Below are 17,181 nucleotides of genomic sequence, written 5' to 3' on the forward strand. Positions count from 1 at the left end.
AGGGGGACAGATTTTATTTTGTTACCTTCTGAGAAATAAATGAACCTATGAACTTAGGATGAACTTTAACTTCTGGGGCTTGCTAGTGATGTGCACTTAAAACTCCTAATGCCAAGCGAGCTCAGGTTTCAGGGTAAGATGACCCTGGCCCTAATGCAAGGACCGACCATCGCTTCCCCTGAATGAATCGGGACACTGCAAAGAGACGTTCTGATACACTTTTCATCTCAGGTCGTAGGTGAAACAAAACCAGAAATTTACATAAAAGCAAATTTCTGAAGTTTAGGATAATTATGCTGTAAAATTTCTATTTAAGTAGAAAAAATCTTAAGCATTCATATAGCCCTTCAGTTTCCTTAAATTTCCCAAACTGACTTCAGAACGTGCTAATTTTGAAGGTTTTCTACCAAGATGAAAGAACAGTTTCCAAAGATTCAAATAGTGTCTAGAGGTGGGTGCAACGATGCCACATACAAGTTCACCTAAAAAGACACCACAATAAAAAAGGCAATGCAGCATTAAATTCCTTTCACAGCCTTCTTGTAAGAAGAATTTCCTTACCAAGTGAAGTGATTTGGTAAGTTTTAAAACATATCACATGGTAAACTGTTTGGAACCATATTCTCAAAGGGACCTCAAATAGTTCCTTAAAATGCATGTGGTTGGGAGTGCATGCATCTTTTTACAAAAAAAAACTTCAGAAAAGGATAGATCTAACGAAACTCTTCTGTTCACATCTAGAACCACATGTTCAAAGTAAAATAAACTAGATAGGTCTAACATGCATCAAAACAATCCAATATGCGTGACATTAAAACATCATATAATTCCACATTACTGAATCCATGCGTGGTACAAATAAGCCCACAAAGTCATTAAAGAATAAAATGGCTTGGGGCGCCTGGGTGGCGCAGTCGGTTAAGCGTCCGACTTCAGCCAGGTCACGATCTCGCGGTCCGTGAGTTCGAGCCCCGCGTCAGGCTCTGGGCTGATGGCTCAGAGCCTGGAGCCTGTTTCCGATTCTGTGTCTCCCTCTCTCTCTCTGCCCCTCCCCCGTTCATGCTCTGTCTCTCTCTGTCCCAAAAATAAATAAACGTTGAAAAAAAAAAATTAAAAAAAAAAAATAATAATAAAATGGCTGATAAAAAGCCAATTCTAGATAGTTGTAGTATTTCACTGTCACATGACCGTCCCAAATACCGGAATGGGCATTTTCATACTGGGAGGTCTGGGCTGTCGGCACCAGAAAGGCCAGGGCTCGGTGACCGGGCAGGGGCAGGCTTTGGGAAAGTTCTAGGCTCGGAGGCCAGTCTCCTAACAGCCTACAATGTCTGTGCCTTCCTCTTGCAGCAGCCATTCCTCCTCTCCTCTCACGACCCAGCCCTGCCCTTGCTGGCTCCAGACAGAACATGTAGGGGTTTCCAGGCCTCAACCTCTCGCTGTCTCACCTGGCTCCTCCCCACAGCCCATCAGTGGGCTCAGGTCTCCTGCCTCCAGCTGATCCTTTCTGAGTCCACAGCCTCCTCCCTCGGCCTGCCTGAGCCCCTCCCTCCCACCCCTCTTCTCCAACAAGGTGTCTCTGCAGTCTTCACTTACACTGAAATCTGACCTCACCCTCAATACACTATGATTTGCTAACTGTCAAGTCTATCGGACACTTTCGCTCACACAGGTTTTCCAAAACTGGATAGTATACGGACCCCTTAGAAGAAGAAAAAAATTCTTTTAAGAAAGTCAAACTTAGGAAAAAACCTTCTTCACTCCAACAAAATTAGGTTTATTGACTTGCCTCAAAAGAGGGCAGCTGTGAGTAAACGTGGCGTGCCTTTCACTAAACAGCTTTCAAATGTAAGCTGCCACCAGGGCAACCACTCACCGCGGCCCCTGCTGGCGTGTGAATATGGACCACACACTTCACATCTGGCCTTGCAGCATAAATTGCAGAATGTAATGTAAAGCCGGCCTGATTCACTCCCAGATTAGTGCTCCCGCGATCTACCACATCTCCTTGAAAATTGATTTTAACCTGAAAATAAGCAAATCAAAATTTTCAAGGTCAAGAGGATTTCAAATTACCCTTACTAGGTATTATTTAAACCAAAGTTTAAAGTGTGTATAACTAGTTCTAAAGTTTTTCTCGGAGTTAGTCACACAAAACATAAACTTCGTCCCCTTTCTTGGGTTTTATATGTCTCGTGGGGTTAGGTGTTTCATGATCTAATACGACCTAAACACACATAACGCCCAAGAGGAAAAGGATATTCTTACCAAACTGGACGCGGTCACTTCACTGTAGAGAAGTCCAAAGGGAACGATGAGGAAATGTTCCTGCTCAGAGCTCACTCTGGTCTGTAAGGAAAATTACCGAAAGGAATTACTCACAGAGACTCACTCTGGTCTGTAAGGAAAATTAGCTCAAAAATACAATTGGAATGATCTGCATCTCTTTCCACCCACAAACACACAGGCTTGTGTGCATTCAGTGAGCTACACAGGAAAGCACATTAAGTACAGCATCTGTCACGAAGCTATGAGGTACCGGAAGCTTTGTATCATTACGCTGTAGTAATTTATCAGGTGCATGAAGTGCATCTTGGTCACACTCATGACAATTAACTTTATAGGGAAAACACCTGGTGGCTACCAAACCAGCATCACAGGCCAGAAGGTGGCATCCCGGAGGCATATACTAGTGAAAGCCAAAGCTTTCCGGTCCTCAAAACCTGCAGGATAATGAACGATCATAAAAATCACAAACAACAGAGACCTCCTCCTTACCGCTGATGAAGGATTTCAGAAAGTTTCTACGCATGATCGTGCCCCTGGTGGGTCTGCCCCTTCCTCCACTGCTTTCTGTCCACAATTCGTTCAACGTGTACCTGCGCTAGATACTAGTGACAACAGGAAAAAAAGAGTCCTGCCCATTTTTAGGATGATTCTGGGAGAACTCAAACGATTCCCCAAAGCCATTTGGTTGGGACGCACTCACTGCTGGTCTAAGAACTGCAACGAGGGCCAGGCAGGCAGAGCGCGGCATCTGTGGGAAAGGACTTAGGGTGTTTAGTACAACTTCCTAACCAGCACAGTGACTTCCATAGTGATCCAAACAGATGCACACCCGGGGCCTGCCGGGGCAGGTGTACTGAGGCGGGGAGGCGCCCACCACATCCTCACTGGGCCTCATTTCTTCATTCAGCAAACAGCCACCCATGGGGGTGGGGACCGAGCCAGAAGTGAAGCAAGAAAGACCTGATCATCAAAACGTCCTTACTCACACAGCAGAAATTTGTCTTCCTGAATTTCTCTTCACTCTTCCTAGCGTGCAACACAGAACAAACTCAGTCCCCTATTTGTACAATTTAGCTCTCAGATACAGGGAAACTACCCTCCTCCTCCTGTCACTTTCATGCTAAACTCACCTGATTCCCTCAGGATGACATCATGCGGAGCCACAATCAGGTAAGACCTTAGTTAAGATCTCAGCTCTGCCAAGTATGGTCTGTGCTGCTCTGGGGACCCTGCTCTCCTGGCCTCCTTGTCCATAAATAGGGGATGATAAGGGCTGGTACTCACAATAAATAATCAGTACATGGCATCTCCCCACGATTACTATTACTAGCGGTAACAGGATCAACGGCAGTAAATCATGACCATGAATGAGCCTATTCTATATCCACCTCCACGATACCCACTCTCTTTAAATCCCCATTACCCTAGTCCCTGCTCTCTTTGCGTTTCAAAAATGCACACGTGATTTCCATTCTTCCTGAAAATATTTTCCCATTAATGGTGAGTTCACGTGAAAGGCTTATATCTAAAGTCGGTTCTTGTACTTTAAAAAGCATGCACCTTTTTAACTGTCTACAACAAAACCACACAATTCCCCCAACTTCCAAGTTGGGCCAAAACAAAAAAACATAAAGCAGACTATTACTTTGTGTATTTACTACTGGTTGGAATGAAAAATAAGGAAAAATTAAATGTCAGATATTTTTACTTACATTAAAAGTTTTCTCTTGCAACATCATATAGAGTATTTAGAAGGCACATGAGTACAAAAGGCACTTAAGTACAAAAAAATCAAACACCCGTGTATCTTTCAACCAACTTCAGAACAGAGGAAGTGTAGTATCCTGGAAGCCCCGTGTCCCTTCCCCCAACTCCCAAAAGTAACCACTAACTTGAATTATGTGTTAAGCATCTTCTTCCTTTTCTTTACAGTTTTATCTTATATATATTTATCCCTCAGCAATATACTGTTTCATTTTTATCTGTTTATGAACTTCAACTAATTGGAATCATACTGTATTTTCTTTGCAGTGACATTTTTTTTCCTCAACAGTATTTTTGAGATTCCTCCAGACAATGACAGACATGCCTATCATGTGTTCACTTCCATTGCCGTAGAGTATCCACTGATGAGTATACGATTTATGTATCCATTCTTCTGTCAATGGCCATGATTCCCATTTTGCTACTAAAAACGCTGTGAACATTCTTGCAACTGCCTCCTAGCATACATGGTCAAATTTCTCCAGAGCGACACCAAATTACCTTCAGAGAGCCTAATTAAATAGACACTCCTGCCAGTAATGTGCGGTGGGTCTGTGCTTCTACTATTATCTTCTTTAAAAATTAAAATCTAATGTCTATGATATGGTATTCCATTGTGGTTTTAATTTATAATTTCCTGGTTAGTAATGAGTTGAGCAACTTTTCATATTTTTATGAGCCATCTTATTTCCCCTTCTGTGAAATTCCTTTCTTGTCTTTTGGTCACAAAATGACCATACTGGTTTGTCCTTTTCATACTCATAGTTCTTTATCTTTTCTAGATACTAATTCTTGGTTACCTGTAAGGCAAAATCTTCCAGGTTGTAGGTTTTCTTTTTTCACACTCTCTGATTTTTGTCCCAAGTTTATTTATTTTTTTGTAGTAATCTGTACCCCCCAACATGGGTTCTGAGCTCACAACCCCAAGATCAAGAGTCACATGCTCTTTCAACTGAGCCAGCCAGGCACCCCTATTTTTACTCTCTTTATGGCATCTTTTAATGATAAGAAATTTGTTCATTTTAAAGTAGTCAAATTTACCCATCTTTTCTTTTATAATAGGTGTTTTTGTGTCTTAAGACCTCTTTCATTAGGTCAGAAGTTAAAGGTCAATGGCACGCCTGGGTGGCTCTGTCAGTTAAGTGTCCAACTTTGGCTCAGGTCATGAACTCACGGTTGGTGAGTTCAAGCCCCGCATCGGGCTCTATGCTGACAGCTCAGAGCCTGGAACCTGCTTCGGATTCTGTGTCTCCCTCTCTCTCTGTTCCTCCCCTGCTCGTGCTCTCTCTCTCTCTCTCTCTCTCTCTCTCTGTCAAAAGTAAAGATTTTAAAAAATTAAAAAATAAATAATTAAGAAGTTAAAGGTCAATGATTTTTGCCTATACTGATCCCAAAATTTTTTTTTTTTTTTTAGTATTTATTTATTTTTGAGACAGAGCGTGAGTGGGGGAGGAGCAGAGAGAGAGGGAGACACAGAATCTGAAGCAGGCTCCAGACTCCGAGCTGTTGGCACAGAGCCTGACACGGGGCTCAAACTCATGGACTGTGAGATCATGACCTGAGCACAAGTCAGACTCTCAACCAACTAACTGAGCCACCCAGGCACCCTCATTCTAAAATTTTTAAAGTGTTACCTCTCACATTTAATTCTGAATTCATTGGAATTCCTTTGTGGAAATAAATATATAAGGTGGGAATCCAATGCAACTTTCCAATTTCAATTTTTCACTCCAACTGTGCCAGCACCAATTACTGCCTAGTGCACCCTTCCCATGCTGCTCTGCAACGCAGACTCTTTTGTGCCTCTGATTTCAATAAATGAGATCCAGCTCTGGGCTCGGTTCTGTCCCACTGGTCTGTCTCTTCCTTTGCCCAAAACACACTATTTTAATTAGTATCACTTTTACAAATTCAGTTAATAGGAAAAAACTCTCACTTAGTTCATCTTAGCCATTCTTGGACTTCCGTCTTCCCTATAAACTTTACAAGCATACTATCAGGTTCCACATTAAAAAACTATTACATACCATTTTTTAATGACTTCTTGTTTCCTGGTCTCTATGGCATAATTCATAGTTATAAACAGCATACATTTTATATTCCCTCTTTTGTAATAACTATTTTTCATTTTTTCCACATGGTCTATATAAGTATTTTTCATAGTATGTAACATTCCCTCAAACTGATGTTGAATAACTGGGGCATTTTCCACCTACCATTGGATATTCAGACTCAAACTTTATTATTATAAATAATGCTATCACTTTTTCTTCTTTGACTTATTTCGTTAACATGTATTTCCAAGAGTGAGCCTAATAAATCTACATATTTTAATGGAAAAAGCTTAAAATATGATTCTGAGTCTAAAGCAAAAAAAGGAAAAAGTGCTGGGACACCTGGGTAGCTTAGTCAGTTAAGCATCTCTGACTTCGGCTCAGGTCATGATCTTGTGGTTCATGAGTCCAAGCCCTACAACTGGGCTCTGTGCTGACAGCTCAGAGCCTGGAGCCTGCTTCGGATTCTGTGTCTCCCTCTCTCTGCCCCTCCCCTTGCTTGCATTTGGTCTCTCTCTCTCTCAAAAACAAACATTAATTAAAAAAAAAAAAAAAAAGAAAGAAAAGGTGCTAAATACAGATGTAAAGTGAAAAAAGAGTGAAGGATATTTCCATGTAAGTTTGTTTTTGTTTTTTTTAAGTAGGCTTCACACCCAGCACAGAGCCCAATGCAGGGCTTGAACTCAGGACCCGGAGATCAAGACCAGAGCTGAGATCAAGAATCTGACACGGGGTACCTGGGTGGCTCAGTCAGTTGAGCGTCTGACTCTTGATTTTGGCTCAGATCAGGATCTCACGGCTCATGAGTTCAAGCCCCACTGCCAGCGCAGAGTCTGCTTGGGATTCTCTGTCTCTCTCCCCTCCCCTGACTCGTGCTCTCTCTCAAAAATAAATATTAAAAAAAAAAAAAAAAAAGTCTAACACTTAACTGGCTGAGCCACCCAGGTGCCCCTCCAAGTAAGGTTTCTGGTGTCTAAGAGACTGGCGTTACCCTCACTGAGATTGACTACTCATGTCACAAATTTTAAGGTCGCTCACTGAAAACCAAATACACCCAACTCAGTATCTCTGGCAAAGATCCATATCATGTCCCAGAAGCACAGTGTACTCGTCACCAGGTGGGCTCAGACCACCACCTGAGGTTTAGCATTCCCTGGAGTCCACATGGAGCTGAACCCAGCACTCCACTGTCACCAGAGGCATTTAGGGACGGAAAGGCCCCAGCTATTGACACCCCCCAAAGCTTCTCTAAACCTAATGCGATCTTAAGACAGAGATCTAATTCAGACAATCATCTCCGATCTCCTAATGCCTGCCAGCACTCTAAATCCCTTCAGCAGAAAATCCCTATGGCCCTCTCTCCCAGAAAGGTCACCATGACCTGTTCACACTTTCCGGTTGCACCGATAAATATCGTTAGTATTTCTTTGCTGTTAAGTGTTTATACGGTAACATTTAGATTATAAAACAAAAAATGTATACCACAAGTAGTTAAAATAAACAAAAATAAAACTTTTTCCCTCAAAGATTCTCTAGCTCACAAGATACAGGAAATATTTTGGTGCTTAAAAATCTTTTTTACTCAGTATTAAGGGCCACACAGATCATCTACAGAACAGTAAACATTTAACTAATGTTTTAATTCTGCCAAGTCCTAAATAAAGGGCAGGGGGAGCAATTTCAGCAATTTAAACTTATTTAAACAGCATTTTAAACACCTCCCCAAAATGTGAAGGTGTTATTAAAGCCAAGGAGTACATTTCCTATCACAGCTGTAACATTTTCACGGAATTAATTCTTAGCCAACCACTGAGCATTAAATCTCCGCACAGAGCACTTGGTCAAGCATAATCAGCCTCAGGTGCCAGCAATTTCCATGCAGGCACTAGAAACAGAACCGGCACTTCTGGCAGGTGAAGGGGACCTTCTGACCAAACACCAAAAGGCACCACGGAGTTCCTGTTTGATGTTTTTACTGAGGCCAGATTTCGGTCTGGGGGATTTCACCCTAGAGTTCACTGTATGCCTATTGTACGCCCAGCACGGCTCCCGGTCTTGGGGACACAACAGGAAACACAACAGAGGCACCCTTCACAGAGTCAGCGTTCCCATGAGTGGAGACGGATGACAAAAGGCAAAAGTCAAGTATGGATGATGGGAACTGCTTCGGGGGAAAGAAAGCAGGGGCACTAGGGTGGAGGCAGCGTCCTACAGGCACGACAGTGTGGATACAACAGGGCCAGGTCTGCGTTTTGAAAAGCGAACTTTAAGGGCAACAGGGGGAAGAGATGGAGGGGAGAGTAACTCGGTATCTCTGGAAAGATACACATCACATGCCACAAACACAGTGCACTGGTCACAAAGGTGGGTTCCAGACCGCCACCCTGGAGTCCACGCTGGAACTGAACCCAGCACCACTTACAAGTCCACATGCGCACACCACCTACACGTGTGCTGGGTATAGAGAAAAGGGTAAAACAATTTAAACAGCTGTTAACACCAGTTGCCTGAAGAAGATAAGAGTATCGGCAGGATTACAACTTCCTCTTTAGACATCCCTGTGAAGTACACTTATTACTATTGGTAGGCACTGTACTAAAAATTTGAAATATTCAACAAAGGAAAATAAATGAAGAAACAGATTGGAACAGTTTAAGAGTCAAGGAAAGATTATCTCTTTGGAAAAGCAAAGAAAAAAATAGAAGGCTGATGGTGCATTAGGAATCTAAGAAGGCAAGAGAGATGAAATTCCAACTGGGAAACAAAGTTTGGCTGCAGGTAGGAAGGAGGTGCTCAGGAGCACAGAATGGGTACAAACATCAGTCAGGCGTTCCCCTTTTCTCTGTGACACACTGTGGTCATTTGATAAGAGAAAAGAGGTCAGGGGCGCCTGGGTGGCTCAATCGGTTGAGTGTCCGACTTCGGCTCGGGTCATGATCTCACAGCTCATGAGTTCGAGCCCCGCGTCAGGCTCTGTGCTGACAGCTCGGAGCCTGGAGCCTGCTTCGGATTCTGTGTCTCCCTCTCTCTCTGCCCCTAACCCACTCGCATCCTGCCTCTGTCTCTCTCAAAAATTATAAATAAACATTGAAAAAAAAATTTTTTTTAAAAGAAAAGAGGTCAGGAGTTCCGAAGACAGTAGTAGAGAGAGTAGAGAGTAGTGAGAGAGTAGTGAGTGAGCTCCTAAGTGAGACGTCCTACGGTGCCAGGCAGTGTCATGGGTCTGTAACCTACAGAGAAGGCCTGTGGGCCCTGTTGAGACTCTCTGCAGCAGGATTAGCTGTTTGGGTGCAGGAGGGAGAGGACAGCATTGGCAAAGAGCGTTACCGAAATGATGTAGCACCAGGAAATCCAAGCTGGACCAAAGAGGGAATGAATGTGGGCCAGTGGACAGGGATGCAGGAAGGCAGATCCACAGAGGCAGGACTTGTCGCATTCACTGATATAACCCCAGACTTAGAACAAGGCTTGTACTGAATAAATATTTACAAGAGACACGCAATAAATATTTACTGCAAAATCAACTGAAGAAAACAGAAGTCCTGATCGTGTTGAAAAATAGCTAAAACTGGAGTAGCTGAAGAAATAAATAACTATGAGAAATAGAAGGCTTTGGTCAGAGTAGGAAAAAAATACCTTCATTCTTAGGTTTTTAGGCATATAAAGAATTTTGGGAACTGCCTATACATAGCTCCTCCTTATCCATGGGAGAGACGTTCCAAGACCCTCACGGATGCTTGAAACTGAGGACAGCAGACAATACTAAACTCTACATACACTGTTTTTTCCTACACTTACATACCTACGATAAAGTTTAATTTATAAATTAGGCACAGTAAGAGGTTCACAACACAACTAATAATAAACTAGAACAAGTGTAACATACACTGTAATGAAAGTTGCAAGAATGTGGTCTCCCTCGCTCTCTCAAAACGTCTTCCTGTCCTGTACTCACCCTTCTTGCAATGATGACAGATGATGAAGTGCCGACACGTGGACACCAAGTGAGGTGAGTGATGCGGGAGGTGATGCAGCGTGAGGCTGCTGCTGACCTGACGATACGCCAGGAGGAGGATCACCTGCTTCTGGGCTGGTTGACTACAGTAACGGAGACCGTGGAAAGCAAAACCCTATGTAATGGAGGACCACTGCACTTTGGTAAACAGTTATTAGATCAGCATGCAAGAAAGGAGTTTTAAAGAACTACTATTCTCATAATTTTTAATTCAAAGTGGGTAATTCTCAGATTATAATACTCTGCAATCAGGAATCAGAAAGAAAGTGTTCTAAGATTTACTTCAGTCGACTCTCCTCTTCTCCTAAATGGGAAGCAGTGATGTCAGACACATAACATTCCATTTACCACTCAGTTACTACCCTACTTAACACTCACTGTGATGTGATTGTAGATAAGCTGAGACCATCCAAACAGATCTGCCAGTCGGTAAAATGCTGCCAACTTACACCGCAATAATTTCTCCCCTTTGTCATAGGCGATTGAATCAGACCCTCTCAGATCATTCACAGGAGTCACCATACCAAGACCTGAAATAGAAGATAAACAAACTCAAAGACTTACTATTTCTTATCAAATATAAAACAAATGATAATAATCCTGAGACATGAATCTTCCACACAAGGCTACAAGTCAGTCTTGAAAACTTCAAAGACTATTTCATAAAGATCATGTTCCCCAACATTAATACAGCTAAGTTAGAAATCAAGAACAAAATGGTAGCAAAATTTATGGGATACAGTCAAGCAATTCTTAGCAGGAAATTTACAGTAGAAAACATATATATTAGAAAAGAAGAAAGTTTTTTTTTTAAACGATCTAGTTTCACCTTACTAAAAAAAAGAGAAAACGAAATCCAAAAACAAGAAGAAAAAATTAGTAATAAAGAAAAAAGGAGATATCAAACAGAAAAATAGAGGAAAACTGATTTAATCTTGAGAAGATTAAAAATAAACTAATGAAATAAAAGAAAATGAAAAATGTAATGAAATAAAATAAAATACACCTCTAGGGAGACTCAAAAAAAAAAAAAAAAAACCACAGTGGAGGTAGAAATTACACTATGAAGCAGTAGAGAAGGGACATAACTACATATCCTACAGACATTAAAAGGATAATAACAGGATAATACGAACAACTAATTATATCAGCATGTTTTAACTTACATGAAAAAGACAGAATCCTTGAAACACACAAGCTATCAAAAGCTCACTCCAGAAGAAACAGACATCCTGAATACCCTTGTTTCCATTAAGCTGAATTTGCAGTTAAAAACATTTCCATAAATGAAACTCCAGGCCCAGATGACATCACCATGAATTCTACCACACATTTAAGTCAGAAATAATACCAATTCTATACAAACTCTTCTCAAAAATTCTACACAAACCCTTCCAGAACACTTTCCAATTCATTCTATCAGGCCCAGCATTATCTTGATACCAAAACCATACAAAGATATTTTGTTACATGACATTATAAGAAAAAACAGACCAGTATCTCTCATGACCACAGACTAAAGTTACTTAACAAACTTTGAGCAAATAATCCAGCAATAAATACAAAGAATAGGGGCACCTGGGTGGCTGCGTCAGTTAAGCATCCAACTTCAGCTCAGGTCATGATCTCATGGTTCGTGAGTTCGAGCCCCATGTCAGGCTCTGTGCTGACAGCTCAGAGCCTGGAGTCTGCTTCAGATTCTGTGTCTCCCTCTCTCTGCCCCTCCCTCACTCATGCTCTATCTCTCAAAAATAAACATTTTTTAAAAATTCAAAGAATAATACATCATGAGGGGGATTATCTCAGCCACACAAGATTGGTTCAGCATTCAAAAACCAATCAATATAATTCACTATACTGAAGAAGAAAAAGTATGGGATCATTTTAATAGATACAGAAAAAGCAGTTCATAAAATTCATCACCCAAAACTCTCTGCAGATTGGTAATAGAAGGTACTGTCTTCAACTTAATAAGGGACAGTTACAAAAATCCACCACTTACATCAAACATAATGATGAAAGACTGAATGTTTTTCTCCCAAGGCCAGGAACTACGTAAGGATGTATACTCTGGCATTCTTATTGAATACTATACTAGGTAGGGATCCTAACTAACACAATAAGGCAAGAAAAAGGAAAAAAAACAAAGACATACACACTGGAAAGGAAGGAAAAAAAGTATTTGCACGACTCATTACATGTTGCTAGATTTGAATCTTGTTAATCATAAACTATCTTAAGCATACAGAAAAATATAGAGAACAATACCAAAAACCACCTATCATCTTGATTTAACATAGGTCAATCATCTACTTTAGATCTTTAATTCTTTTTTTTAAGTTTTATTTATTTTAGTAATCTCTACGCCAAGCGTCGGGCTCGAGGCTCCAACTCATTACCCTGAGATCAGAGTTGCATGCTCTTCCAACTGAGCCAGCCAGGTACCCCCTAGATCTTCAATTCTTAAAAATTGTTTTTCAGAAGATTTTCAGAAGATGGTAGCAGTGACGGGACAGTTTTTGAGTCTTACTAAATCTCTATTCCAACCCTCCACAAAAAAATTAACTACAGCAACTAAGATATCAAAGCCAAAAACCTAAGAATGATATCTACAACAACACTAGGTAATAAGGTAGACTCACAAAACTGAAAATATAATTGGGTAGGGTTGACAAAGACAACAGTGTATATCAGCACACATGTAGGAGGAAGCAGAAGAAACCATGGACCATTGGTTGAACCTAAGACCCTCAAAAGAACCATCAGGAACTCACTACAAAGCTCAGAGGACCAATTTGAGAACAGCAGCTAGAACCAAGAGGAGTTCTGCACACTTAAATCCTTAAAAATTCTCCAAACTAACCATTTAAAATTGTCTTTTAGGACAAGGCCTCACACTAAGAAATATATGGCAATTCAAACCCAAACTGACTAGCACAGAACTATAAAGAAAACAGAAGAGTCCAGATAAAAGCAAGGAAGGGAAACAGGACCCAACTTCATTCAACAAACTGCCATGTTTTTTTACCACTTTGAGAAAAAACGGAAGAGGGAGCTCTAGAGCCATGACATTAGAAAAGCCTGCCTAAACCAGGAATCTCCAAGAAAACCAAGTTTCGTGTAAAAGTGAACAAAAACATACCATGATCAAATACCACCCAAAAATTATTTTAAGAAAGAAGCACAGAATCACATCCCTACAGATAAGGAAATCACACAAGAAAGATATGTATGCAAAACAGATGAAAACGATAACCTACTGCTTCATAAACAGTAAAGAAAGGTAAAGAAAAGTATAATAGAAGATATGAAAAAACGTTTAATTAGAAAAATTCACGAAGGAACATCAAAGGAATTAGAACATAAAAGGAAGTAGATATAAGTGAAAAAATAATTTTAAAAATAAATACTAAGCTTGGGGGCACCTGGCTGATTCAGGTGGTACAGCATGCAACTTTTGATCCTGGGGTTGTTAAGTTTGAGCCTGATGATGCTGGGTGTAGACATTATTTAAAAATAAAATCTAGAGGAGCCTGGGTGGCTCAGTCAGTTAAAGGTCTGACTTGATTTCGCTTCAGGTCATGATCTCGCAGTTTGTGAGTTTCAGCCCCATTGTCGGGCTCTGCGCTGACGGTGCAGAGCCTAGTTGGGATTCTCTCTCTCCCTCTCTCTCTGCCCCTTACCCACACTCGCTTGCTCTCTCAAATATAAATAAATTTTTTAGATTAATTAATTAAAAAATAAAATAGTGCTTGCTTTGGCAAGCACATATACTAAAATTTAAAAATAAAATAAAACAAAATCTTCTAAATAAATACATACATATGCACTAAACTAAAAGAGAAAAGAACATGAAATGGAAAAATTTTTTAAATCATAAAGAAATGAAGCAATAAAAAGGATTTGAGAACAAGCAACAGTGAAAGACAAAGAAACTCCAACATGCATATAACAGGAATCCCCGAAGGAGGAAACAACAGGAAAGAGAATAAATACTGCTAAAATACAAAATATTGGTAAAATACAAAAGATCTGGAAGAGCGCATCATCTGAGAAAATTAAGCCACAATGACCAACAACACTAAGACATATTCTGATAAAACTGATGGACTCTATAAAGAAAAAAGTACTTTGAACAACCAGGAAAAGAGACCAAGTCACTTATATGGAAGAGTATCTTCAATTTTAATAGCAATGCTTTGAGACGGAAAAAAATTAATTATCTCTTTAAGATACACATAGAAAATGTGAGTCTAGTGTTTTACACCCTAACAAACCAAACTCAATTAATATTGACATACAGAGACGACAGCAGGCAAGAACTCAGAGAGTATTGTTTCCACAAGTCTTTTCTGAGAACTCTACTACAGAAGGCACTTCAGACAACCAAAACGACTGAGGGATACACGGATACAAAGGTTGGTGGTGAGAATTAATATATATTTATTATGTATCATTACACTAAATGAACAGTATAAGAGGGAGATCATAACGTGTAATGGTTACATACTCTGACAACATAGACTAACTATTTTAAATCATGAAGTGAATAGACTGTTGGTAGAGTATGGTTACTTTGTGTGATATATGGGAAAACAAATGAGTAATTACATAATATTCTGGTTTTGTTATTCCTGGTTGTCCTTAAAGGCCAGAATTCTTGTTGTGGAAGAAAGGAGAATAAATGTTAGATAGAAAAGGTCCAGTAAAAACCCCTTAGCCCTGAATTTTTATTGGAATTAGGAGTATAATTCCAATATACTTAAAATTCCTATATGCCATATAATTCACAAGATAATACATATTTCCTAGTTCTGCCCACTAAAAAGGCCTAGAAAAGAATAACTAATCCATTAGCAAAGAGCATCCCTAGTACCTAATTTCCATTTCCCACAAAAAGAAATAAAGATTTCTTAGCAATATGGCTGATTCCAGACCTGGGGCAGGAAATGTACTAGGGAAACCTGGAACATTTCCTCATGGGGGATGGCTTGGAAACTGTCAAAGCACTAGGCTCAGAAGTCAACCTGGAGGGACTTCCACTGATCAAAGATGGGACAATGTTGGCATCACAACAGATAACTGTAACATTTTGAAACACATTAAATATATTTAAATCTATGAATTCAAAATAATACTAAAAAATAATTGGTCATCTAAGAACGATAGGAAACTAACTTCTTATTTTGAAAAGGGCTTTAGACCACACTGGGTAACCAAAAACAGTTGTTGAAGGGAAGCTCCTTTTATGCGTGCATGCCTGATGGTCAGTAGATCACAGCCAGGAAAGTGCTCTGTTACGTCTGAAACCCCGACCCAGAAACAGATCATTTACAAGTAGTTCAGAAAGAGGCTCCCCTTGAACATGAAATGAGTGATGGGGAAGGGCGTGGCCCCTTTCCAGCCACGCCCCATTTCCCAGGGAAGTTTCTCTTTATAGAAATATTTTAACTAATGAATATAAAGGAAGGAATGATAGAATTAAAACATCACCATCTTGGAACCTTTATTAAATTAATAGATCTATTCATTGAGCATCAGTGGCTGTTAACACAAAAAAGAAACAACCAGACTACGTGCCTACTCCTGATAGAACACAGTACTACCTACAAAGTAGGCTTTGCCAAAAAACTGAATCCAAACATACTCAAGCATCTAGATCCAACTACCAACTTACTGTAAATACAGAAGACAAAAAAACATGTTAGCAGCACCATGGAGATGGAATCAGCAAAATTCAGCCAAAAAACTCTACAGGTCCACAAACCCATTTTCTTTAAATGTAAGGAGAAAAGGGGCGACTGAGTGACTCAGTAGGTTGAGTGTCCAACTTCGGCTCAGGTCATGATCTCACAGTTCTTGAGTTCAAGCCCCCACATTGGGCTCTGTGCTGACAGCTTGGAGCCTGGAGCCTGGTTCAGATTCTGTATCTCTCTGTCTCTCTCTGTCCCTCCCCTGCTCACACTCTGTCTCCCTCTCTCTCTCAAAAATAAACATTAAAAAAAATTTTTTTTTAACAGACAAAAACCAAACCAAAATATTTACGGATGACCATTTGATTGACGAAACCATGAAGAAAAACCAAGGAAGTGGTTACAAGCCAAAATGGAGGTTCCTGGGGTGACCAGCTGTACTCAGTCAGTACAATTTTTGATCTCAGGGTTGTGAGTTCGAACCCCATGTTGGATAGAGAGATTACTTAAAAGTAAAATCTTTTAGGGGTGCCTGGGTGGCTCAGTCGGTTGAGTGTCCAACATTTGATTTTGGCTCAGGTCATGATCTTGCGGTTTGTGAGTTTGAGCCCCTCGTCAAGCTCCACGCTGACAGGGCAGAGCCTGCTTGGGATTCTCTCTCCCTCTCTCTCTGCCCCTCCTCCCCCGCCTCAAAATAAATAAATTAACATAAATAAATAAATAAATAATTCTTAAAAGATGGTGGGTTCCTTCTGAGAGGATGATAGGAAATAGGCCAAGTGATCAATAACGTTTTATTATTAACCTGGGTAGGAGTTATAAAAGTATTCACCTTAAAATCCTTTATAAGTTATAGATCATTTATTCTATTCTATTTCTATATATTTTACAACAAAGGCTGTAATAATTTGTTTTTCAATTTGTGTTTTTAAGAAACATATCATTAGATATAATTGAAACTAATTAGCTTTCTTCCTTTCTTTTCATGGTGTGGCATTACTGAAATAAAATTTCCTTTTCTCTGACTAGAAGACAATATGCAAGTAAGTAAATACATTACACCACCCTTTTATTACCTAATCCGTATCAGACAGCATAGGATTCCATTAAAAATCCATGTGAAAACAAGAAAAACCGACTACCGTTTGACTTCAGGGTAAAAGTTTGAGTTAGTGAATTAAATGTTATTTTCATCACTCTCTGGACATTAATGGATGCATCACTCTGGTGGGTGTCAGTCAACTTCTAAGAATACTATGGAACTGACAGGCAAACTGCAAACACCAGGTGACCTAACAGAAACCACTGTCTTACGTTGGCCCATCAGAAGCTAACTATCCAGGGGCACCTGGATGTCTCAGTTGGT

At 40.2% G+C, this 17,181-nt stretch overlaps 1 protein-coding gene across 10 annotated transcripts in view; it reads right to left on the reverse strand.

Moving 5' to 3' along the window:
- The window catches only part of ADD1 (adducin 1), an 86,983-nt gene that overhangs the window by 22,244 nt on the left and 47,558 nt on the right, over positions 1–17,181 (reverse strand). For all 10 annotated transcript variants that reach the window (XM_030314320.1, XM_030314321.1, XM_030314323.1 and 7 more), the window contains 3 exons: positions 10,501–10,652; positions 2,269–2,349; positions 1,877–2,026 (listed from right to left, as the gene is read on the reverse strand). In XM_030314320.1, the coding sequence (XP_030170180.1) occupies positions 1,877–2,026; positions 2,269–2,349; positions 10,501–10,652 (383 nt within the window). The remainder of the gene's footprint in view (positions 1–1,876; positions 2,027–2,268; positions 2,350–10,500; positions 10,653–17,181) is intronic.

This window comes from Lynx canadensis, chromosome B1 (genome assembly GCF_007474595.2).
Source record: "Lynx canadensis isolate LIC74 chromosome B1, mLynCan4.pri.v2, whole genome shotgun sequence".
Taxonomy (NCBI): domain Eukaryota; kingdom Metazoa; phylum Chordata; class Mammalia; order Carnivora; family Felidae; genus Lynx; species Lynx canadensis.